The sequence below is a fragment of the Apis mellifera genome, linkage group LG6 (genome assembly GCF_003254395.2).
Source record: "Apis mellifera strain DH4 linkage group LG6, Amel_HAv3.1, whole genome shotgun sequence".
Classification (NCBI taxonomy): domain Eukaryota; kingdom Metazoa; phylum Arthropoda; class Insecta; order Hymenoptera; family Apidae; genus Apis; species Apis mellifera.
The window spans coordinates 1592078-1617468 of record NC_037643.1 but is presented as its reverse complement, the minus strand read 5'-3'; the positions used below and the strand labels follow the sequence as shown (position 1 = coordinate 1617468).

At 24.2% G+C, this 25391-nt stretch overlaps 1 protein-coding gene across 13 annotated transcripts in view; it reads right to left on the bottom strand.

Annotated features, from left to right (window-relative positions):
- Abscam (Dscam family member AbsCAM) overlaps window positions 1-25391 on the bottom strand; it is a 198726-nt gene that overhangs the window by 22758 nt on the left and 150577 nt on the right. For all 13 annotated transcript variants that reach the window (XM_026441101.1, XM_016912485.2, XM_006558109.3 and 10 more), the window contains 6 exon segments: window positions 21418-21564; window positions 21190-21307; window positions 13158-13319; window positions 11488-11771; window positions 3530-3674; window positions 175-326 (listed from right to left, as the gene is read on the bottom strand). In XM_026441101.1, coding sequence (XP_026296886.1) covers window positions 175-326; window positions 3530-3674; window positions 11488-11771; window positions 13158-13319; window positions 21190-21307; window positions 21418-21564 — 1008 coding nt within the window.

The following is a 25391-nucleotide window of genomic DNA, read 5'->3' as shown; positions in this document are numbered from 1 at the left end:
TTTATTCATATTAATTATTATTTCCATTTTATCGAAACACTTTGAATTAATGAAAAATTTAATAAATTCAAATCTAAGCTCAAATATAAATTATAAGGTAAAGAAATTTTATCAAAGGACATCAATTTGTTAAACAATATGAATTTTGGTTATTGAATTTAGTATAAAATTTACCATAAACGTTGAGGCGCGCAGCGTGAATGACTTTCCCAGCTCGATTTTCGGCCATGCAAGAATATTCTCCTCCATCCTCCACCATCACATGGCTGATATTGACATGTGATATAACATCGCCGTGAACTGTTACGTATTGACCAATCATGAACCTTCGAATATTAATGAAAAATTCTTTTTTTTAATTCATACATATTTCAAATAAATAAACAATTTAACAAAAAAATTTTATATCACAATATTTCTTCAATCTTTTTTTATTTATATTATTATTACCTATTCATATTATTAAAATCTGAAATCTATTAACGATCAATTAAAATTTTATCAATATCTTGTCATTATCATTGATTTTAAATAGTTAATTCTAAAAATATTGATATTTTATTAATGAAAATTAAAACTAATTTAAAAAAGTATATAAAATAAAAAAAAAATGAAACGGAAAACTTTGATAAAGAAAAGTTTATATTAAGTAGGTAATTTATATTCTAACTTTAAATTATTTTTCAGTAGTTTTGAGAGTTTACTGGTTAAATTGAATATTGATGGATTTCTGTGGTTTTAACAATAATGAAGTTTTATTACTTTTCTTTAACTTAATTTTACCTGCGAGCTAGATTTAACCAATTTTAATTAAGACTGATTCTTTGTATAAATTTAAATAGAACAAATTTTAAGAAAAGATTTCTAAAAAATATAATTTGGAATTGTCAAATATTAAATTTATCAGAATGTTTTATTTTATTTAAAAAAAAAATTGATTACATTAATTGAAATTTATTAATTCAAAATTAAACAAAATAAATTTTAATCGATTTTATACTGCATTGAAAATAATAAAATTGCAAAAAAAACATAAAATTATAATATAAATACGAATTTTATCACTAAATTTTCTAAGATATTGCTTATTAATATTATAATAGGAAATCAAATTCATTTGATTATAATTATGCTATTTTTATTAATTATTTGTAATTTTTTTATTTTGAACAAATATTCAATTTTTATTCTGAAATTTTATTTATTATATTTATTTAATTTTCAGTCTCAATTTTCATAACACATCAATGTAAAATAAAATTAATAAATATTTCACAAGTAAATTTCTCTATGCAATTTCAACAAAATCTTCCCAGTTAATGAACAAATTATTTTTTTTTCAATTACGATTAACTTTGTTTACGAATAAAGACAACTTTTTATTCTCCAATAAGAAAAATCGTTTTTCAATTTGCCGCGTCGCAATGCGCATTCCCATTCCAATTTCCAACAAAATTATTAATTTTGCGTGTATTGTGGAAAACAGTAATTACAAAGAAATGTATGTGAATTGCGCGTTTTGCCCCGAGAGAATCGGTATACGAATTGCTTTTCCTCGAAAAGGAAATGGCCGAGTACGACGATAAAATGGCACGGTCGAAGAATCATGGAGCATCTTTTATGTCGATCTATCGTTAAACTCGTACGAGAATCTCGCATTATATTCTCTCGTGTCTTCTTGTGCCTTTTGCCTTTTCCATCCCTGCCACGACAACGCTTCGCCGTGTCGTCGCAATAAATATTCCGGCTTCTTGCCGGGATATTGCACTTGAAATTGAAATTGGCCTGGGGTGCAGATGCGAGTCCTCGACCATTGCCACAGGCAGATTGCATTTTAATTACGAGGCATCAATCGCGCGTTAAAACAATTGTTCAAGAGTTACGACCGTATGCTTTATGCGACGGACTAAGGAGAAATGGCGTATATTTTATCAGCCGTACGTGACAGTAATGTGTGCTGTGTTTGCTTTGATATTATTAAAGTAGGATTTTGTACTGAATAAGAAATTCAGTGATTAATTAGAATAAGTTAAGATTAAATGATAATTAGTAACCAAGAAAGTTTTGATTGTTCTTTTTTGTAGTTTTGAAATTAATAGGAAATAGATTTTCAGCAACGTTATTCTTATTTAATGAGGAAAAAACTAAATTAAAAACTATATACTGATATAACTATAATATTGATTTTATAAAAATTACGGTTTTGGGAAATTGTGAAGATATCTTTTTACACTTTTTATTTTTAATTTTAGTGATGATTGTTGAAATTTAATCAAATTTATATAATAATTCAAGAGAATGACTTTAAAAGACAAAAATATTTATTTGTGAATCTTGTGAATTGATTGATCTTGTAATTAAATATAATAGATTTATAAAAGTATATAATTCTAAATATGATTCAATATACATTTTACAATTGCATTGTTTTATTCTTAAAACAACATTGCATAAATACTTTTTTATTTTATCATATATTTTTCTATTAAAACATGTTGATTATTTCATATTTAATAGAAAATTAAAAAATGGAAAAATTTAATGGAAAAGAAAATATTTTCTGTGTTATTTAATCATCGTATGTTACATATGAAAAATATTTGTGGCTAGAAATCGATTAATTATGTAATCTTATAGGAGAATTTAAGAGAAACATTATAAATCATTAATAAATTCCATTTAATTTAAAATATTAACAGCACAATGAAATATTTTTTATGAAAAATATTCTATATTGAAAATGATACTTTGTATTATGAAATTTTTTTAATATTTTCAAACTGTACAATGATACATTATAGCAATTAAGCTAATTGATGCTATATATTATTATATGAAAAATCTAATACTAATAAAAATAATAAAAGAAAATGATAAGAGAAATAATAAAAGAACAATAAAAATAAGATAAAATAAAAAAATAAATATTTTTCTTTAATAAAAAAACATTAAAGAATTAAAAATAAATTAAATTGTATATTTTTCAAATGTTAATGATCAAAATTAAGTATACAAATCACGAAAAATTTTTTTGAAATAATTTATCATACTTATATTTTATATAACATATATATTTATATAACATAACATAAGAATTATATAAAATTGATTATATTATTTCAGATTTCATGTCTTTATTTTTCTCAAATCACATCTTTTCATACATACTTCAAATCAAATATTTCTACGAATCCTTCTCTCATATTCATATAAAAATCAATGTCACAATCACTAATAATTTTACATTAAAATAAATAAATATAAAAAATTTTCCAATCTAATTTTTCAATATAAATACTTTTCAATATAATATTGATTAAAAATAATCATTGTATAATCCTAAATAGCGAATCTATTAAATACAATATCCATCCCTCACAAACTATATATAATTCGATCAAATTAAATTAATTAAACTTGTGTACAGTTCACGATGCATCATCAGATCGGTACATAGAATAATTAACGAGCAATTTGATTGCTCTTCAACATACCGGAGTTTGGTTACGAACAATTAAATGAAGCCTACCTTCCATTGGTCGGTAGAGCAAAACCATCTAAGGCCCAGGTGACTTGCGGTGTTGGATTACCAGCAGCGGAACATTTCAAGGATACAGCCGGTCCCGGTTGCAACGTTTGCTCGATGAAGGAGTAGAGCAGCATCGGTGGCGCATCTACGAAATCAAAAAACAAGGCCACATGTACACATATATTTCTCTATGGTATGGTTCGTTTTCAACCACCATTACCATTCCCGATTGCCATTGCGGTATATACTTTGTGCCGTGTGTTTTCATACGACTTCAAAGAAGCATTTGAAGTATGTGCGGTTATGAAACCGGCCAGAGAAATATCGAAAGAAATACCAGCGGGAGTGGAATTTTTTTTTAACGTCACTGCTCGACACAGATTGGATTTCCATTCGCGGAAAATCTTTCTATTTTCATTGCATTGATGGAAAAAAAAAAGAAACTATAAAATGGAGAAAAAGAAGATCAAAGAAGACGTTTGCGATGTAAAATTCATTGGATCACGTTACGTTATTATTATTAGATATTATTATATTCTTATAAGATGGTATAAATTTTAATAAATAAAATATTTTAATAATTATTATTTTAATAAATAAATAAAATAAATAAAATAATTTTAAATAAAATGATAAAATATAAACTTTTTTTGATAGATTAGGATAGAATAGATAATTGAAATATCATTGTATATAATTATAATTTTATATAATTATAAAGCTAGATAATTTAGAATAAAAAATAAAACTACAAAGAGACAAGAATTTTAATAAATAATATAATATCGTAAATAAATTTTTATACAAGATGATAAATCAAATCCAAGATATTCAACTAATATATAAAAAATATATCATGTTATTGAAAATATATATAACAAACAGCTAATATTTGTTAAATTTCAGTAATTTTATTATGTAGTTTTATATATATATATATATATATATATATATATATATATATATATATAAAATTATAATATTATAAAATTTTTTTAAGATTTTTTTTACAAATTGTTATCTGAAAAAATTGAGCTGAATTATATTAAATATCTTTCTATTATTTTTATACATAAATTATTCAAAATTTTTTCAATTTTTAATATTATATTGTGATCAGAACAATTTATTCAAGATATGAATATATTTATTAATAATATGATTATTAATAATTATTAATTATTATAGTTCATAAAAAATTAAATAAAATTAAAATTTGAAGATAAAAAAATATATTTATGTTATTTATGAAAAACATGTTATAATATATTTGCATAAAAATTTGCAACTGTAATATAATGTATTGTTTATATTTTTATTATCATTATATCCAATTGAAAAACATATAAGCAAACACAAAACATTTTTTTTAATAAAAAAGAAGAAAAGACATTTTTATATCCAAAATTTTATTTTCAAGAAAATCAATTATTTTCAAGAAAACTTTTTAATAAAATTATTAATAAACTTATTTAATAAACAAACGAAATTGACTAATTTCAAACATATAAATGAAATATTGATAAAAAATTATTCTACGTATGAAAATAAGCATATTTTTAGAAATTAATTTTTAAAAATATTTAAAATTAACAAAAATAATAACAAAAATAAATTATTGATAATAAATAAAATTAATTCTATATTAATTCTAATCTCTCAAATTAATTCTAATTTTTCATTATTTTCATATATGAAATAGCTTTGTCGACAATTTATTCATATCCAATTAGAAATTAACCAACTTATAATTAAAAAATTTTCAAGCTCAATTTTTGTAAAAAATGAGAAAATTTTATTCTATTTTTCTTCTTCTTCTTATTTTTTTTTTATAAAAAATTACTTTTATCCATTTCTTTTATTTCATTCACATATTATTCAGCTAGAACTTGTTTACTGTGCGTATTTCTGTAATAAATTAATTAAAGAAAAAGATTCCTATTTTGATTGATTATCAAAATTAAATAACATTAAATCATCAGCATCCACAATTGTAAATGGTCCATTAATAATCATCTATGTAAGTATATTAATTAACAAGTAACAATAAAACAAGAAAGAAGGGAACAAAGAATTGAATCAGCTCGATCAAAAAATAATTATTCGACGCGTAGAAAATTCGTTCGCGTCCCAATCGAATCCATCTCGTTAAGAACGATACACGAGGGACGGTAGATAGAGGGAAAAGTAAAAATCCTGCCCGTTTGCTTGAAGAGAAGGAAGAAGAACAAGAGGCAAGAGCGTGAAAGACCACGGCGAATTCTTGATTCTAAAAGCCGCACTACGCCTGGCTGGGTGGCTGGCTGGCTGGCTGACTCCCCGTGCATCGCGATAGAAAACGGAAAAGACAATGGACTCGCTGCGACGGAAGCGCGCGGGAATATTTTTTCTCTCTCGATGTTTCTATCTCAGCGACACGAGATGGGAACGGGAGGGAGGTTAGAAGAGATGGAAATGATATATCTGGAAAGAAAGAGGCGGGAGGGGGGGGGAAGAGGGGACAGGAGGATAGCGGAGAAAGGCAAAGAACTGGGGAAAAAGTCCAAGATCGAAGCGGAGTCTCTTGGTCGATGCGAGGAGGAGCAAGACGAGAGAGACTTTTCTATAATTAAAAGTGTCGATTTCGTCGTCATTAAAAATGCTTGAGCGTCCCGTTACAAAAGACAGTTCTGTCGTCTAGAGAGATGGAGAGGGACGTGATAGATAGAATGCTTTCGTCTAAGATGAATACAGGCAGCAAATAGAGATGGTGGAATCGGTACGGAAATTGATGAATCTCGCTTCGATACCTTCCTACGATCGTCAATACGTAGATGCGAGGTCGCGAAATCTCGTCTACTGGTTTCAATAAAACGACGTTTCTAGTTGATGTTTATTCAGTCTTGGGAGAATGATAAAAAGAATAGGAAAATCGTGATGTAGAAATTCGGAAAAACTGCTGAAAGATCGTCAAACAAAAAAGATCTTCTATTTAAAAATAAGTAGCTGATGGTTTGCAAAACGTTTCTTTCTAATATTAACGATTATTCTTAAAGAAGAGATATTGAAAAAAAGAAAAGAATAAATAATAAATGAGAAAAATAAAAAGATATGAAGAATATAAAGAAATAATTAAAATATAATATGAAGTATACGAAGAGTTACATAAAAGATAGACATGTATAAAAATGAATATTGGAATAGTATGTTGTTATTCGAAATTTCAGGTCATAATTCTGAAGCTTTTTTTTCTGAAATATACACCGAATTATTTAATGCATATGTATATATGTTTAAATTTTTCATTACATACACACATAATGATTATAGATCGTAAAGTTCAAATAAAACGTAATTTTAGGTCGTGAGCATCATTACTCTTTGAAAGCTTTATTCATTTTTAATATCATGTTTACAGAAGCTTTTTATCTTTATTTCAGTTCTCTAATTATCACCTTGAAGCGTATCGAGAAATAATGGGATACTTCGTATGCGGGTAAAAAATTCGCGTGCGTATGAATTCATATAAAAAAAATTTCAAAAAACACAAATAAATTTCAGTCGGGAAAAAAATATTCTACTTTCCAGCCCAGATTACCGTCGAAACGGTATTCACGAAATCGTGAATCTTCATTCACGATGGCTCGACAAAATACCACCGAGGCTTGCGCGCCCGGAATCACGAGGAAGACGAAATTTTATAATGCGCCCCGTAATTCATAATTTTCACAGGAATGTAATATTCAGCGCTCTCGCGATCGCGTTTTTAATATAAATTCGTCCTTTAATTTTTTCCCCTCCTTTATTTTTGAAATCTCAGCAATGGGAAAAATTAGGAGAATCGGGATCGAGAGAAATCGTTTCCAAGGATTACCAGACGTTCAATCGAAATGCAATTCGTATCTATTTGGTTCCAGCTCGTCAACCGAAACGACTTTTTTCCACTAGCCTCTTGGCATTAGAGGCAAGTCGGCTAACTCTCTTTCTCTTTTATTCCTGCAATTTTTCCTGGTCGTGAAATTGCAACGAACCGGTAATCCTCTTTCTCTCTTTCTCTCTCTCTCTTTCTCTCCCTTCCTCTGCACTCCTTGTACATCCATCTCTCTCTCTCGTTCGTTCTGTCCAGGCCACGGTACGTCCTTATACCACGCTTGTACCGCTTGCTCGAATTCCCTTTGACGTAAATTCCGTGCATTACCGACGCTGACGAGCGAGAGACGCTAACTTCATTGTTGTTTCAAAGGCCCTCCTCTGACTGGTTTCCTCTGCGTCTCTCGCCAACGGCGAGTGTTCCTCTTTCATGCATCACTCCTCATCCATAGGTGGGAGGTCCAAATATAGGGCAAACGGCCGAGAGAAGGAGAGAGAGAGAGAGAAAGGTGGCCTCGTAATAGCAAAGAGGGAAAAAGAGATGGATGGTGATACAGTGGCGATAGTTGGCAAGCATGGTGGCGGTGAAATAACGCGGAGAAGGGACACGAGAAGAGTTAAAGCGGCGTGAAAGAAGCCTTCTCCACTTCAAAGAGGTGGTTGGAACATTCAGGCCACGTGACATGTCTTCATGACATGCTCTTTTCATTTAATAATCGAGTCCACGATAATGCGATCGAAGGATACACGTGCTGCTATTTCATTTTTTTCACGTTTACGTCCGACACGTCGATGATTGAATGTGTTTTCGAGTAAGGATATTTTGAATATTGAATCAATAGATATCGTTCGAGTAAAATTATTTCGAGGGCAATAGAATTCGATTTCCGGTGATCGATGAATAAATCACTCGCGATAATGGAGGTTTCTAACCGTAATAGAGAAACGTGGTTACTTTGTGTTGGGCAAATTATTATTATAGCAGATGTATATTTAATAGGTTTATTAGGACACGTCATTTTGACGTATTTCAAATTTTATTTGGAAAATTATAAAAACAGTTCACATTCTTATCATTTATGCTGACTTTAATCCAATTAATGAGACAAATATATATTCGAATTCATTTTTGTCTAATCTCGAAAATTTTTATGTGGTATAAAGAATTTCTAAGAATAAATATTAATTTAATGTAGAGATAGAATAGAATAGAATAGATATAAATCTAGTATTAATGATGCATATATATGGTTTATTGTTAATTGTTTATTAACTGTTTTTAATTTTATGTTTCGTCAAATTTTGCTTTTCATTTTGTATAAATACATATAAATACGTATAAAGTCAATCGCAAAAGTCTTCGTGTTAAAGTTTTTTTATGCATGTTTAATTAACGAATAATTTTAGTAAAACATTAAAAAAGAAAGATATAATTTTATAATGAAACGAAATTTTAGTATTTTATCGCTTTCTGAAAAATTTTTTCGTTCTGAAAAATATTTTCAAACAAAATTTTCAAAGAGCTTTATTATAAAAAAAAAATTATTTCATAATTATTCTCTTCTTCATACTGTTATATTCTAAATAAATTTTCTTATAAAATAATATATAATTTTTGATCATATAAATTGTATAATGAAGATAAATTGATGAATATATGTAAGACAGATGTATTAAGAACTTGGATATTATTGAGAAATTATTTAAATTAATTCTGCAAGTTAGTGATTGAAATCGATTCAAATTAAAAGTTCAAAAAAGTTTCAGTTGAATTCTTCTGGATATCGAATGAATAATAGATATTAACTTATTTTTTTTTCATTGAACTTGAAATATCTAAGATAACTAAATAATTAAATATGTTAAAAGATCTTAAAAAGATCGATTACTTCTTAACCAATTTCAAATATTTAGTAAGTTTGAGCAATGATTAATTAACAGTTAAAAATTTGTAGAGCTTGGAATTATTCGATATAATAATTCTTAATTAATATTTTCAATTATTTATATATCGTTTGAAAGCAATTAAACTTAAATAATTCATTTAAATTTTAAAATAAAAACTAATGAAAATCAAATTATTAATTTGTTAAACAAACTGGTTAAAAATTAATATTTCAATTATTCTTGAGAAAGAAAAAATCATATTTGTCTAAATTAAATTTGCAATAAATGTAATTATGAACTTTAAACATCGTACAATTTCATTAAATTTTCTTCCATGATGAAATGAAAAATTTCTGTATTTCGATGAATTTTCACGGAAGTTATAAAGTTTCAAAAATGTAAAAAATGAATCTTTGAGAATGACCTAATTTCCTTCGTACACGACGAAGGTGGATAGTTTCACGAAAAGTGATTTTATACGTATGCATAGATCTATTGAAAACCCTCTCATCTGCAATTCTGATCGAAACTGTACCGCAACTTTCCATGTAATTTTCCTTTGTGCAGTCCAAGTCGAAATGAAGTCGAGTATGTGGAATTTAGTAATTGAGATCGAGCGAATCGAATCGAATGGAAATATCGTGTCTGTGCGCGCTCTTGTGCATTTACGCGGTTTCGCGCGCGGAAATCATGCAGAGAACCAATCAACTCTTGAATTACTTTTTATTCAAATATCATTTGCTATACATATTTCAAAGATATGTTGGAATTAAGCGTTGAAAATTAAACGAAAATAATTCATGAGAAAATTATAAAAACAAAAAGAAAAAAAATATTTGACAAACACAAATGAAAAATTAGTTTCAAATAAATTAAAATAAATAAAATTGAGAGTGAAATCAAGGGATCAAAAATATTGTCGATCAATTTAACTTTTTATAATTAAACTGCAAATTTTTATGCAAATATATAATTGTATTTTGCATTTTTTGAATAAATACACAAAGTTTTTGGTTACATTTTTTTTTTTATAAATTGAAGAAGAAATAATTTTCATGCTAAAAGAAAATAAACAATAAAAAAATTTTTTGGCTTTATTTTTTAATTATATTTTTTTAATTATATAATTAGAAATCAAGATTATGCATGAACACGAATAAAATTTTGTTGTATAAATAAATGTAGAAGAGTTTGAGAAATGATCCACAAATCTACCATATACAACAAAATAGACAGCAATTAGTTCATACAAATTGCAGAAAAAAAATTATATTTGATATTGATGATATTTAATACTATGATTTGAAAATTGATTTTTACGAAATTTTCTGATTAATTTATAATATATAATTTATAATTATAATAAATATAATTATAATAAATATAATTTTTAAAATCTTCAATATATTATTTTAAAATCATTGTAATATTTTTCCAGAAATACTTATCACGAATTTTATTAATATATATAACGAATATATATAATATTATCACGATTAAATCTTATTAAAAAAAAAAAGCTCCAAAAATAGTAATTTCAATCAATTAGGATCACTAGAAATTTTGGCTTTTAAAATATTTTTCGATTTATTTTGATATTATTTTTGATTTCTGAGATAGTTTCAAAAAAAAGAATTTTTAATTACTTATTATCTTCATTTTTATTGCATTTTTGCTTGCATTTCATCACTGATTTCTCCAAATAAATAAGACGATTTAGATGTGATTTTTTTTTGCCATTTCGAAACACGTATGAATTTCTATCTAGATTATGCTGTTTATAAGCATATTTAAAATTTTTCTTACATTCTCTTAATTTCTTATTTTAATAAATTCTTATATTTTAACAAATGACTTTTCGAAATGTAATAAAAAAAGATTTCAATGGTATAATTATTTTTGTTTTTTTGAATATCTATATAGGAAATCGTTGTTTTTATTAAAAAATGGACAAAACTAAGAGAATTAATTATTAAAATTCTTTAATCGTAAATTTTCATTTCAAATTTTTCAATTGTTCTTCAATTTCCATTTATTATATTTAAAATAATTTATTATATCTAAAAGAAAAGCATTTCATTCCGTTTTTATTTATTTTACTCTTTAACAATTGCAAATTTAATTTTAAAATTACCTTTTTTTAAATATTTTACATTCAACAAATTATTCCATTATATCTTATTGATGATAAAAATATATATATATACACATTTCACACATACCGCCCAATTGTAGTTCTGCAGAAGCTTGTGCAGTATCACCTTCTGACCGTCTGACGATACATTGATACATTCCACGATCTTCCCTGTTGATACCGTTTAGCCTCAATAATTCTGATTGTCTGCCAGTGCCTGGTAACTGTCGACCATCCTTGTACCATGTAATAAAATGTGGTCCAGCTTGTGGATGCGTGCTGACTTCGCATCTAAATTCGGCATTACCTCCTAAATGGACGCTTAATAACGGAGGCGTTACTTCGACATGCAATGGAGCCGTTACGATGAGCCTGAAAAACATTTTTTTAATTTCTGCATTTCTAATTTCTCTTCTAAGGGGAAAAATTGAAATACTGAAAATCCTTCCAAAAGTAATGATATCATATTTTAAATCTTTTATTAATAGTCTCAATGAGACTAATTAAAACATTAAAATTTCGTTATATTATAAAAGATTTTTGAACGAAATGAATGAAAAAAATTTAAGAAATGATTCTAGAGACTTTTTATTATAGATACTTATTTTTTAAGCAATTTAGTTTGTATTAGAAATATTTTTGCATAATATTAATATTTGTATTTTAATTTTGTATTTTTATTTTTTAGAATCATTCATTAAATTTTCTATTTTATTTGAATATTTTGAATATTCCACCAAGATTATTTTTTTTATATTGAAATTGAAACTATTATTAGTGCGTAACATTAAAAGAAGAATCTCTCTCAGAAGGGATTAGAAAAGTTCTTGGATATTGATAAATCATGAATTTAAGAATTTGAAGATTGTGAATTTTTTAATTAAATAGTTCTTTTTTAAAATCTCATAAAAACTAAAAGACAATTGTCCATAAACACATATTCACAAATAATTTGCACACATTATAGATAGTCATTTGTAGATAGTCTAGATATATAATGGAAGATAAAATACAGGAATAAAAAGAAGAAACAATATCTTTTGTAATAAATGAAGAAATATATAAATATTATATACATTAAATTAATAATAAATGAATTTTCTGTAACTAAATATTTCAATTATTAAGCAGAATTGTTATACGAACATTATCTTTTCTTTCTATTTTTAAAGTAACTTTTTATTAAAATTTCGAATCATTTTCAAATATCCTTATAAAATTTCTAAATCCAAAGCTGCCATTTAAATTTAATTTTCTAAAAAAATTACTTCCATATCGATGAGCTTCATTTTCACAATAATTTAATACTTTTTGTTTCTTTTTTCGTAAACGAAAAAACAAATATACTTTATAAATCGCAAAAATATTATTCAGAGATACGATTAGAGATATTGTTTATAAAATAATACATTATTCATGAATATTCAAACAATGACATTAAATATGTAAACTGTTTATAATAATATCTTTTCTGAACGAGCTTTAAATAGTTATTTAATTTTTTTCGATCTTGAAATAATATCTGTCGTAAAAATATGAATAATAATTAAATTCTGAATTTTGAGCCACACAAAAGATAAACTAATCAAATCCATTGACGCTAATAATTTAATTTCTGGAAAGAAAAAAATTTCAACTTATATTTTGATACATTTAATGTAACAAATATTTAATGATAAAAAAGCAAATTGTTAATTAGATTGTCCAGTTTGTTTTTTGAATGGCTCAACTATAAATGATTTCTCATTTATTAGTTACCGAATCTCCGCACTAGCTTCGCCACCAGGATTCGATGCGGAACAACGATAAATACCATTATCCTCTAACGTGACAGCTTCGAGGGCTAAGACAGATCCGAGTAATCTGGTCCTTGGTCCAGAAAGTACCAGCATTGGCTCGGAACCGGTTTGTGCATACCATCTGAAAATCATCGATCGGATCGTAAATATTATATGGTTTTGCATAAAGAATATTTCGCTCGTATGATAATCCGAAAGAGATGTAAAATTCGTTCGAAAGATTTAGAGGCTATAAAACTTGAAAATACTTTCCGTTTATAGTTATGACTCACCAAATTGGTTCTGAACATTTAAATTATATTTTCGTTAATCGACTTTCCTTGTTAAATATTGTGAAATATTGGAATAAAGTAAATTTTTAAAAACATATAATATTCATTCAATTATTTTTTTCTTGTGAAATCTTTAAATAAATTATAGAATTATAAATTTGAAATTTTATTTAAGAAAAAAATGAGTACTAATATTAATAACTAATATTAATATTAAATTTTAATACTAATAATGAAAATAATTGAGATTTTCGAGTTTTAAAAATTGTGATTTGTTTTATGTATAACAATAAATAAATTTATATATTTTAACACAAAAGAAAAGAAAAAAAAGAAAAAAGTCGAAAAAACTTTTAATTTTTTCTATCTACATTTTTCTCGCTCAATCAATTTTGAAACATTCTGCACCCATATAATATTTCTAATTTACACACCTCTTCAGACTATTCTCAAGCATCAATTAAAAATATCCATAAATTACGAAACTAACAAACAATCCCGAAAATTCAACTGCGATAAATTTCCTCCCGTAATCCTAATTAATTTAACGTCATTTCGCCCACTTGGCCAGCATAATATATCATCCAATTGCATTAACCGAACCTGAAATTGAAATCTCTTTGCGTACAATTCGCCAAACTCTATCCTGAACATTCCTCGCTCGAAATTTCCCAAACTCGCCCAAAAATCCTTTGTTAGCGGGATGCAAAATAGGTTCTGGCACCGTTCCATACTGTTGTACGATTTTCCTTCGTGGCGAAAAAAAATTTTTCAAATATCGCGCGTGGACTTTTCGAGGTTAACATAGTTTGCATGATTGCAAGTTAATGCCCCTTCATTTTCCATTTGAAACTTCCCTTCCCTTACGGCCAGAAATAATTTTTCATCGAAACGCAAAGCGAATCAGGCAAGGGAATGGGTGGTGAAAGGGGATGAGCTTTAATTTCACTGGCTTTCGGGCACGGCGACCTAGAAACGACATCGAGTCGCATCCACCGCGAGCATTTATCCCAGAGATTCCTCGCTTTCTTTCCCAACTTCTTGACAGTTTTCGATCGAGGCATGTTCGTTGGCTCAAACCAACTCTGAGAGATCTCTTTCCTCCCTCCTTTTCCCTCTCTTTTCGTTTCCAAGAACTTTTTTTCTCCCCCTTTTTTTACCCTCTTCTCTTTCTTCTCGGCCTTCTCTTCGATTTCTCCTCCTTCCTTCTTTTCTTTCAGTTTATCCTGAAACGTAGTTTCTCGCATCTTTACCCGTTCTTGGATTTCAAGGTACGTAACAATCTTGGTTTCCTTAGGGAATTTTAGCCTCTAGTTGTAAGGAAAGTTATCGGCGATGAGAGGAGTAAGAAGTTAACGTTGAAACTCTAGTCTAGTCAGTTTTTCGTTTCTTCTTCGGTGTTAAGATAGCATTCGTTGAGTCGAAAACTTTTTTGTTTATTCGAATGTTTGAATTTCTTTTTCGAAGGACTTTCCCTTTTCGAAGAAGGTAAATTACATTGTGCGTGATCAGTTTTGATGGTAAATATGTATAATTTCGGTTTGTATACAACATACTGATTAAATTAGATTGGTAAATTGGAATTTGTTTGTTGTGTGAAATTGCGCGTTCCTAGTTTCGATTGATTACTTACATTACGTTTCGGAATTATAAACACAGAAACGTTTGTAATAATTTGTAAAATGGATTACAATGGATTGTGAATGATTGTGAATATAGAAATTTATTTACAAATTTATATAACGAATCGTATAATATGATTTCTTTAAATGTTATGTAAATTATATATTATATAAAAAATTATTTTATGTAAAAGTTTAATGGTATAGAGAGATATTTTTAGTTTAGACATATGTGAAAATTAACTTTGTTTTTTTAAATAGAATTGTGTATTTTTTAATACATAATTTTTTTTAATTTTAATTAATAAATATAAATGATTATTAAGATATTTATAGTAAAAAATTATATATATATATACATATAGTTCAGAAAAATTTTTAATTTAAATTTGATGAAAGTTATCATATGAAAAGCAAAGTGCGAATATTTTTTTTATTATAATTTAAAAAGATTTAAGTTAAAATATTTCTTAAACTTAAATTTAATAATTTTCTTCTATAAATAAATGAATAATTTAATCGACTAACTGTATTGATTATTAAAAAATATAATTGTAAAGAAATAAAATTCAGTTTTTTTTATCTATTTGCAATAAAAATAATATCAAATGTCTCTTTTTATATTGTATATTTCTCTCTATATGTAACTTTTATTAAAATAATTTTTTATATAACAAATAATTTATGAATTATAAAAGATTATATTAAATGATTCATTTTGTATAGACTTATTTTTATATTTAATATATTATAATTCAATTTTTGGTTATTTATAAGAAAAATTATAATTAAGTTTATTATTCTGAGAAAATTCCCGAAAAATATAAATTCAGAATTCTATTTGATAGGAAAACAATGAAAAAAAATTTTAAATGATACAAAAATATGGATACATATTTATCTTGATTTTATAGGGAGTATTTCTATTACGATATAACATAATATATAATTTGTTTCATGTATATTCGATTATATTTGTATTATGCATTGTATTTTACTTTTAAATTATTAAATTACCATTGTAAAATGAAACAATGAATACTTATTAAATATACATACATTCGAGTACACTTTACATCTTTTTTGCTCAACTTTTTAAAAAAATTTTATGTAAGTTATAAAGAAACTTTTGCTTTCTTAATTACATATAACATTTTCTAATTTTCTTTTTTAATTATTCCAAAAATTTATTCTTCCGTACGAAAGATAAAAATTGTATTATTTTTCTAAATGATTTTCCATCGACATTTTCGAAGAATCTTTTTTCTTTAACAGTTAATTTTAAATAGTTAATTTTTCTAAAGAAAAACTTTTACTTTTCGATTGTATAAGATCCATTTAAAACTTTTAACGCTTTCCAAATATCTTTTTATCTTCTCTTTCATTATACTCTTTCATTATCATAAAAAATATAATAGGCACCCGTTCTTATCTTATTTTTCCCTAAGGTAAAACTTCGACCGCATAAAACAAATCTTACCATCGATCCCATTCATAAATTTACACTCGAGTCTAAATTACGTGGCCACTACGATCCCTGGGTCAAGTTATTTCGCTCGAATGGATTAGTATCCTAGAAGCACGTCCAAAAACATCTTGGCACATTGTGTTGGTCACTTGTATCGATATATCCTTCCAGATGTTTCTTGTCTCTTCTATCTGCTCGTTATCTTGTCGAGAAAAAGATTCAGAAATTTCGAGATCCAGAAATTGAGAGAAAAATATATTAGAAACAAGACTTCTCGAAGATCTGATGAGAAATATGAAGTTTTCGATTGTTCGCGAGGTTTTCTTCGAGGTTTCTTTTTGTTTTTATTCCAAAATCTTGTCCAATTCTTATTTTTTTACTTATCTTCTACTTCGAATATTTCTTCAATTCTGTCTTTGTTCGCTTTTTCATTCGTTCTTATATCGATCTCTTTTTTGAGACTAAGAAATGCACATCACAATTTTTTTGGGATTATAGAAAAGGATTAAAGTGTATGTCACTTTTATGCGCTTTCTCGCGCTTCTTTCTTCTTATTTTTTAACATAGGAGGATTTTTTTTTTGGGACCGAAAAAAATATTATTTCTAAATTTAGTTCATTTTTGTGTTTGTTGCGTAGATAGTATCCATGTATCATCACATATATAATAATGTTTTTTATTATTATATATTTTTAATTATTATTATATAATTAAATTATTAAATTATGTTAAATTATTCCTTTGTAATTATATTATTTGAGATGGAGAGTGATTTAAAGGAGATGATTCAGTTGTAAAATTATGTAATATTGTAATATTGTATAATATAACAATTATATTGTATAATATATTTACGTATAAATATTGATTCGAAAATTCTTGTTTTTCCAGATTTTTTATTTTTGTTTATTTTAAAATCTTATATAAATAACTGTTAGTGTTTTACTATTATAATATATTAATTTTAAATTTTATTATAATTATAATTTTATTATAAAAATTTTATTATATATTTTAATTTTTAATAAATAATATAAATAAAAAATAATTATTATATATTATATTTAATAAAATGATGTTCGATTACTCTTAAATAATTAAAGATGATTTATAATATATATAAATGTAATAATAAATGAATTATTTTAATGTTTTCCTAATATTTTCCATATTAATCAATTAGCCATAGAGAATGATTATAGATATAATCTGTAATTTTATTGCAATGTGTTCATAATTGCAATTGGTACTTAACAAATTTTAAAATATTTATTTAATATTTATATTAGTTTAACTATATAAATTGTAAAAACATAAAATTTTTATTATTTAAAAATGCAATATTAGAAATAAATTGTTGGAATTCATATCTTTTTATATATTGAAAATATTATTTAAAATTAGAGATTATTAATATTACTTTCAGGAATTTCTAGTTAATCGATATTCCGAATGAACATTTTTGGGATACTCTGTATATATTTTCGTGATATAGCACAGGGCAGTAATTTTATTAATGATTACTTAATGTATTTCTATATGCAATCAATCTCTTATATTATCAATATATAATATAATAAATTCTTTTTGTGTAATTTCATAAATTTAATAATTTATATCTCATTTGTCGATCTTCTAAAGATTAATTTATGCTAAATTGACTTTATTCTATGCTATATATATATATTAACAAATTAGTTCAATTTAATTCAAAAACAAATTTTTAAAATATACTATTTTATTCTATGTTTTCATTTTATTTTTATAATATAATTTTCTTTTTAACTACACTAGTGATACATATCGCGTATAATTTAATTGAAAATCACAAATTAAAATAACATTTTCTAATTTTTATAAGAAAATAACTTTAAAAATGGATTCAGAATTACTTTCGTATATAGTTATGATGAAATTTATGAAATCTCAAAATATATTTTAAATTTTATTCTTTTTAATTTTTTTTATATATCAAAGTACTTTGTTTTACACATTAATTTACTACATCATGCAGAATTTAATAATATAATATCGAAAGTTTTTTGTGAATAATTCAAAAATTAAATTGTCTTGTATTTGTTAGAAAAAAATATTTAATAATATTTCTAATTCATTGAAATGAATAGATAATAAATAAAGAGATAATTTTTTAATAAATTATCCTATTTTTTAAAATTAATCTCAGAAGATAAAAAACCAATATTGCCTAATTTCATTAAATTTTAATAAAATTTGGAAAATTTCTTTAATGAATTCAATAATCAATTTTTTAAATAAAATTTTAATTCTTTTTTTAAATTTATTTTAAAATTATTTTTTTACGATTGTTTATTCAATCATCTATGTGTAGATTAAAAATAAATTTCTACATCTTGTATTGAAATGGCAATCGTATCGAAAGCAAAAGTTGTATTTCTCGATAAACATTCAATTTACAGGAGATTCGTCTTTCCGTTTCCGTCGCTTTCAACTCATAACGATCCCCATGCCCCATAATTATGTCATTAAATTTGTTTACATTGTTTATAATAATAACATTAAATTTATTGACAAGTAAAGAGATATTGATTTTCAATTATGTATAATTATTCCCATGATTATTTAGACGTAAATTGAATGGTTTAATTTATATTTGCCAGCAAGTTAATCATTCATAAAACAAAAATATAGATATAGTTAATTCTAATAATTAATTTATGTTTGCAATTGTAATTAAATGAAATCTAGAATAAATTAGAGAAATATAAAATATTGAAAATATAAAAGAAAAAAAAAATAAATGACGAAAATAATAAATCATGCTATATGAAAATTGTTCATTAAATTATGTTATATGATAATTATATTATAAAAATATTATGTGTATAGAATCGCAATTTTTCTATTTTATCGTATTTTATCGTGTTCTCTCAAAACTGTTTTTAAAGTACCATATAATTATAACATATCTACTTTAATTTTTGATTAATTTGAATCTCTTGTTTAGAATTCCATTATGAAATTTATGCACTATTAATGATTTTGCGATATAATAAAGTTTTTCAATATGAAATAATGAATATAATCCAAGAATTTGAAAAAAGTTACATATGTTAGATTTCTGTTAATTCTGAGATTTATAATATTACCATTAAGTTAATAACATAATAAAAGGAAAATATTTCGATATAAATAATAAATAAATAATAAATAAAAAAAAATAATTTCAAATTTTTTTAATTAATATTATATTTAGAAATTATTAGTTGATTTAGTTGATATTAGACTTAAAATAAAAATATTTAATTAAAAATATTTGAAAATTTTATTTATCTTAGTGAGAGAAAGATAGATTCATATTTATCATCTTTAGAGATTGAAAATTTTTTTTTTAAATTTTAATTTTAAAAACCCTAATTAAAATATTTTCATACAAGAAATTATTTCATCGATAAATTTTTATTCCAATTCTTTGACCAATTTTTGAACTTTAGATCTGTTTCTAATTTGCATCAAATAGTTATTTTATATTGATCAATATGTAAATAATAAAATACAATTTATTGTTGTTTTATTAATCAAAAATGAAAAAATATATCGATATTTTTTAAATTCTAAAAAATAATATAATTCTATATTCGTATTGTACAAAAAAATAATTTTGAAGATATTCAATTTGTAATAAATCGCTCATTTATTTGATCTATATAAAATTTATAATGCGACATCATATTTCATCGATACCAGACATTAATATTCTCTACTATTGATAGATAGTCACAATCATGATCAAATCTCATGAAAACTATTTCTTATTCTATTGTTCTATCGGTTTTATATGATTTGTAATACCAATCATCACCATTGGGTTTTCAAGCGCCATGACAATTCTCGTTAGCGTTATCTATACTACCAAATATAAATTGAATATTTTTTTATACAATAACGATTGGAAATTGACTAATATTATGCATTTAGAATTTCATACAGGATTTTGATGAATGTTGAATTTTTTAATTCTTTTGGATTTCTGTCAATCTATGATTCTAAACAAATTATCGTCATTTATTATCGAACGATTATATTGTGTGAAATTTGATGTTTGAAAATGTATTATTTTATAATAATAAGATAAGATTTATTCTACTAATATTAATTATACTATTCAATTCTACTAATATTAATCAAATCTAATAATATTAATCAAAATTAGTTAATATTAATCAAATGTTTTATACTATATCATAGTGTAAGTTAATTTAAATAATAAATAATCGGTTATATGTTCTTAAAATAATTGAAATTTTAATCATGATACTATCATAACAGTATATGTAATAATAGACCATAATTAATTGAAATCGATAATTTCTCCTATTATCAATACATATATTATAAATACATATTTATGTTATAATCTACACTAAATAATAATCAGAATATTTCTTTACATAATAATTTAAAAATAAATTCTTCCCTTTGATACAAATTTTTCATTTGTACTTAAAATATTAATTATCCCAATAAATTTTAAATTTTTAAACTTTAAATTTTTAAATTTTTAAATTTATTTAAAATAGGAAATTGTGCAAAAAAGATAAGATAATTTAAAGTCTAAAATAATTAATCTTCTTGGATAATAATACTCACCGATATTCGGGAGTAGGGCAAGCCTGCGCCACACACACTAATGACGTTGATTCATCTTGAGCGACATGAACAACTCCAGAGTTTTCAAGTATCACCGGTGGCATCACCCCTCTATGATCTGTAAAAAAATTGTTCGAGACGGTCGATTAATGTACGAGGACAATTGGGAAAAATCTCAGCAATTTCCGGAAGATGAGAAAAATTGGTCTGTTGAGTGAAAATTATTACCTGCTATCCTTACGTTGGCCACGGAACTCACGACCACCTGTCTTGTGAGACGATGCATCGTTCGACACCTGTAACCGTGTATTTGATCGCTGAATTCCAAACTGTGGACCAGAAGTTCACCGGTTGGTAAAAGATGAAATTTGCCATCTAGAATTCAAATAATGGAAAGAAATTTTATAATTTATGATTGATTATAAAATTTGTATATAAAAGAAATTGTATATTTTATGATTGATTATTGCGACAATTTGATCTGAATTTAAATTTCATTCAAAACGGTAAATGTGCAGGAATGATTATTTCGATATTAATAATCATATTTATATTATGTTATGTTATTTATTTTTATATTATGTTATTTCATTATTATAATAATCTATATTTGTCACATATCCTTATATCATATAATGAGTATCATTCAATAATATATATTCATAATTTTATACATCATTACAGCATTAGATAGAATGAGATAATTTAATGAGAACATTAACGAGAACTTGAAAGTTTTTAAGTTATTATCATTTTTTAAATTCTTTTGTATATAATTTGTAAAGAATGAATTTTTTTCACGTTTATTATTTTTTTTTATTTCCATCTTCAAGTTTTGGAAAAATTATTACAAAATATAAAAGAAAAAATATATTTTCATATTTGAAAAATTGATATATGAGAAATATATTAATTTTTTCTATGAATAGCAGTTCAATATAGTATTTTTTATCTAAATTTTAGATATCGTGTCATTTCTTTGATACAATAACGAAAAATCGACATATGATAAATCGAATCTGTATGTATCTCTGACCTTTTTTTGATTGGCAAAAATGCGTCATGACATGTCATAAAGTAACGTTTCGTGTTCACAGTTTATATCGATAATCAATTATTTTTTGATTCGAACTTTCTAGGTTTTATCATAAATATTTAGTTTTTTTATAAAAATTATAAATTAAATATATATTTTTTTTGATAATAAAAATTATAAGTTTTGTTAAGTTTTTTTTAAGTTCTATTAATTCAAAATAAACAAAAATCTTAAATTATCTTAATTTATAATAAAAATGAAAATATTGTAATTATTATCATATAAAAAAATAAAACACTTCTTTTTTTATCGTTTCTTTTATATTTTCATAAATTCTTGAAAACTTTATTATTAATTAATTATTATTAATAAAACATATTATTTTATTATTACGAAATATTATTAATATTTAATATAATACATTGTTTTCTATTTCCAAATTTTTATTGAGACTTTTGAATAACAATTTATTAAATATTGAATTCATTAGTTCACATTTCATTATATTAAATAATTTAAATTTTAATTTAAAATTTTCTATCATAAATATTTGAAATCTTATTAAATCTTTGAATCATTTTCTGAAAAATGTTTAATAATGTTTTTTATATATTTATTAAATGTTTTTATATATTTATATTCTTTTGTCAAATAGATGAAATAATCGCATTTAATGAAACAGTTATTAATAAAAAATATTTTTTTTTATCAATTATATCGTGATATCAAATGTAATATTTGATTCATGATTCACGTAGACATAATTCACATCGAGAAGCTTCCATCACTAGGGAATAGAAATAGCATATAAGGGCAAACTATATTCCAATCACGAAAACGACGAAGACTATCGTCCCTTGGTATTAAATGCGATTATATCATTCTCCGGATAAAATAATATTTCGAATGTGAATTATTTAAAGAAAGGTATAATAATCATATCATTTATTTCGAAGGATAAATAATTAAATAATTTATTGCATAGTATTTAGAAATAGAGTGTTTCGTGACAAATAAAAAATATTTCATATAGGAATTTTATATATAAGGTGTTAATATATTCATAGAACAAGTTTATTATATACATAAAATTTATGTACAAATATGTACAAATAATACTAATATTAATAATATTAATAATACTATTAATAATACTAATCTCGCTTTATTTTCATCTCGTTTCATTTAATTTCAATTGCTCATAATTTAATAGATTAGTTTCAATCAATATTATATATCAATTTTTATGATGTTTGTTTTGGCCTTTAGAATTGACTCCTTTGATCAGAAAGTGTTAATATTGAACACTGGAATAATTTTGATCTGATAATTTTATATTATTAAATTATTAAAAGAAATAAAATAAAAAAAAATGTTTTGAAATATATCAAAGTATAAAGAAATATAAAAATATTAAAAAATAAAAAAAATTTTTTGACAAAGATAATATAAATCATTAAATATTCAAAGAAAATTTAAAAAGATATGAATTTTTACGTTATAAAATTATTTGTATATTCTATAAGTCCAAAATAAAGAATTATTTACATTTTTTTTATAAAAGTTTAACTTTAATCGATATTCTTATTAATAAATAATATATTTTAAATAGTTTAAAATGTTAAAAACTTTATTTTAATATTCATAGCTTCTTTTTTTTTCTCTATTAAGCGAATTTTATAATTTATTTTTTTATTTTTTTCGTAAAATTTACGATTCATTTTATTATCAGATATTTTAAAAATTTAAAAAATTTTTAAAAATTAATATTTGAAAAAATTATTTTATTTTATTTAAAAAATTATTTAAAATTTATTTTATTTAAAAAAATTATTTTAATTTATTAACATATAAATAAATTTATAACTGTACTTGTAAATTAAATTTGCTTTTTAGCTTATTATAAATTATATTCAGTATATGAATATTTCTGGAAATAATTATCTAATTCAGTGTTTCTTAAAATTCAGCAAATTAAAATTCATGGATTTCTGAAAATTTACAGTTCTCACATATGCAATTGAAAAAAAATATATGATATTTACTTTATTTTTTTAATAATTATTTTTAATAATTCTCTAAATTTGTTTTTCAATGTATATTTAAAATTTATACTATTATTATATCATTATTTTGAAATATTTAACATTTGTTACTATCGCCAATGATTTATCCCGTATTATAAAAATGTATATATTATTAAATAGAACGGTGCAAAAAATAATGTATTGTTAAAATGCACTTTAGTTGCTCGACTAAATCATGCGCTCTAATTAGCCCATGTTTTTTGTTAATAACTCTTTAACAAAGAAAGCAAATGAAAATCAGGAATCTTTAATTAATGTTCTAATATTTTTAGATTATTTCGTTTATTTTAAAGTATGTATTCTGGAATAATATCTAAAATTGATTAATTTATGTTTAATTATAAATTTTTCTTATAGAAATATATTCTTTTTATACATGATAAATATATTGAAAAATTGTATTAATTTTCAATTATAACTTATTCATAAATTTTGTTTTTTTTGGTCTATTATTTCAAGAATTGCTTATTCAAATTGATTCTCGGATTATTTTAAAAAATATTGTTAATTTCTTATAAATAATATTAAATAGAATATAAATTCATATAATAATATTTTTCATTACATTCAGTACAGCACATTAAAATTTTTTTATTATTCATATCTGATGCGATAATTGTTTCAACATTTAATAAAAATTCGATGCATGAATATTTTTAATATCATGGATGCACACTATTACCAATATTTCGTGACATTTTCGTCGATAAATAAGCGACGGTTTTATCGTAACGATAATTATGCTAATTCTAGAATTTCTAGCGACCTATTTTGAATGACTGGCGAAGATACGATCTTGTCGTTCTTGCTCTATGCAGCTTAAAGCTCGTGCTCGTTCCTTAGATAAGCTCGAGCAATGTTAATGAGGGTAATTATCCTAAATATTTGCAGTCGTTTCGCGAAACTCGCGGTCACGGTTGGAAATCTTTAACATAGTTCACGAATGCATGATTATCTTACAACGAAGAGATCGTTTTCTAGTTTCATACTAGTTTCATTTCTCTTTCTTTATTGTTCATTGTTTTTTTTTTGTGTTTTCTTTTCTTTATTTCTTCCTGTTTATTGTTTCAGTTTTTGAT